The 937-nt window shown below is 41.7% G+C and overlaps 1 protein-coding gene across 1 annotated transcript; it reads left to right on the top strand.

The window, feature by feature from the left end:
• The first annotated feature begins 230 nt into the window (after window positions 1-230).
• Window positions 231-717, top strand: LOC126950774 (40S ribosomal protein S17-like). The gene has a single exon (XM_050784789.1). It carries the CDS (start codon window positions 231-233, stop codon window positions 636-638), a length of 408 nt encoding a protein of 135 aa, XP_050640746.1. The 3' UTR covers window positions 639-717.
• The last annotated feature ends 220 nt before the right edge of the window (window positions 718-937 follow it).

Below are 937 nucleotides of genomic sequence, written 5' to 3'. Positions count from 1 at the left end.
CACTAATTCTAAATCATTTTCTAGAAATTATCTATGCTGGTTTATACAATCTTTGAATCATTAGGCCCAAAAAGCCTGTCATTACTGTGGAAACCTAGTTCTAGACACAACCTCTTGCCTTCAAATAATACATTTTGGAAAGCACCAAATAACTTCTCTCATTACTATCAGGGAGAATTCAGATGACCATTAAGACTTTCATTGCACTCTTTTACCAAGGACCCGCCAACATGGGCCGCGTTTGCACCAAAACCGTGAAGAAGGCAGCCCCGGTCATCATAGGAAAGTACTACACGCGCCTGGGCGACAACTTCCACACGAACAAGCACGTGTGCGAGGAGATCGCCATTATCCCCAGCAAGAAGCTCTGCAGCAAGATAGCAGGCCATGTCACGCATCTGATGAAGCGGATTCAGAGAGGCCCAGTAGGAGGTATCTCCATCAAGCTGCAGGAGGAGGACAGAGAAAGGAGAGACGATTATGTTCCTGAGGTCTCAGCCCTGGATCAGGAGATAATTGAAGTTGATCCTGACACTAAGGAAATGCTGAAGCTTTTGGACTTTGGCAGTCTGTCCAACCTGCAGGTCACTCAGCCTACAGTTGGGATGAATTTCAAAACGCCTCGGGGACCTGTTTGAATTTTTTCTGCAATACTCTATTATTTTCAATAAATCTGGGACAACAACAGCAACAACAAAAAAAGATTTTCATTGCTAATTTGGGGGCTATGTATTAGCAGGTCACCTCTATATTCTATATATCTCCATGTACCATTTCAGATCAACCTTTTAGTATTTGGGTTCTCCCTCATCCTAGTATCAATCGATCACACAATTATAAAATTACATAGACTGTGTATATTGGTTACTAAAAGATGAAAGGCGAAATAGACCAAAAGTCATGATGCCTAAAATTTACTTTGAAACTCTTTGGTATA

Source organism: Macaca thibetana, chromosome 3 (genome assembly GCF_024542745.1).
Source record: "Macaca thibetana thibetana isolate TM-01 chromosome 3, ASM2454274v1, whole genome shotgun sequence".
Classification (NCBI taxonomy): domain Eukaryota; kingdom Metazoa; phylum Chordata; class Mammalia; order Primates; family Cercopithecidae; genus Macaca; species Macaca thibetana.
Note: the sequence above shows the minus strand (reverse complement) of the source record. Positions and strands in the feature narration are given on the sequence as shown.

What these genes read in the sequence shown, in the direction of transcription:
- LOC126950774 (XM_050784789.1), top strand. Translation starts at nt 231, where the DNA reads ATGGGCCGCGTTTGCACCAAAACCGTGAAGAAGGCAGCCCCGGTCATC.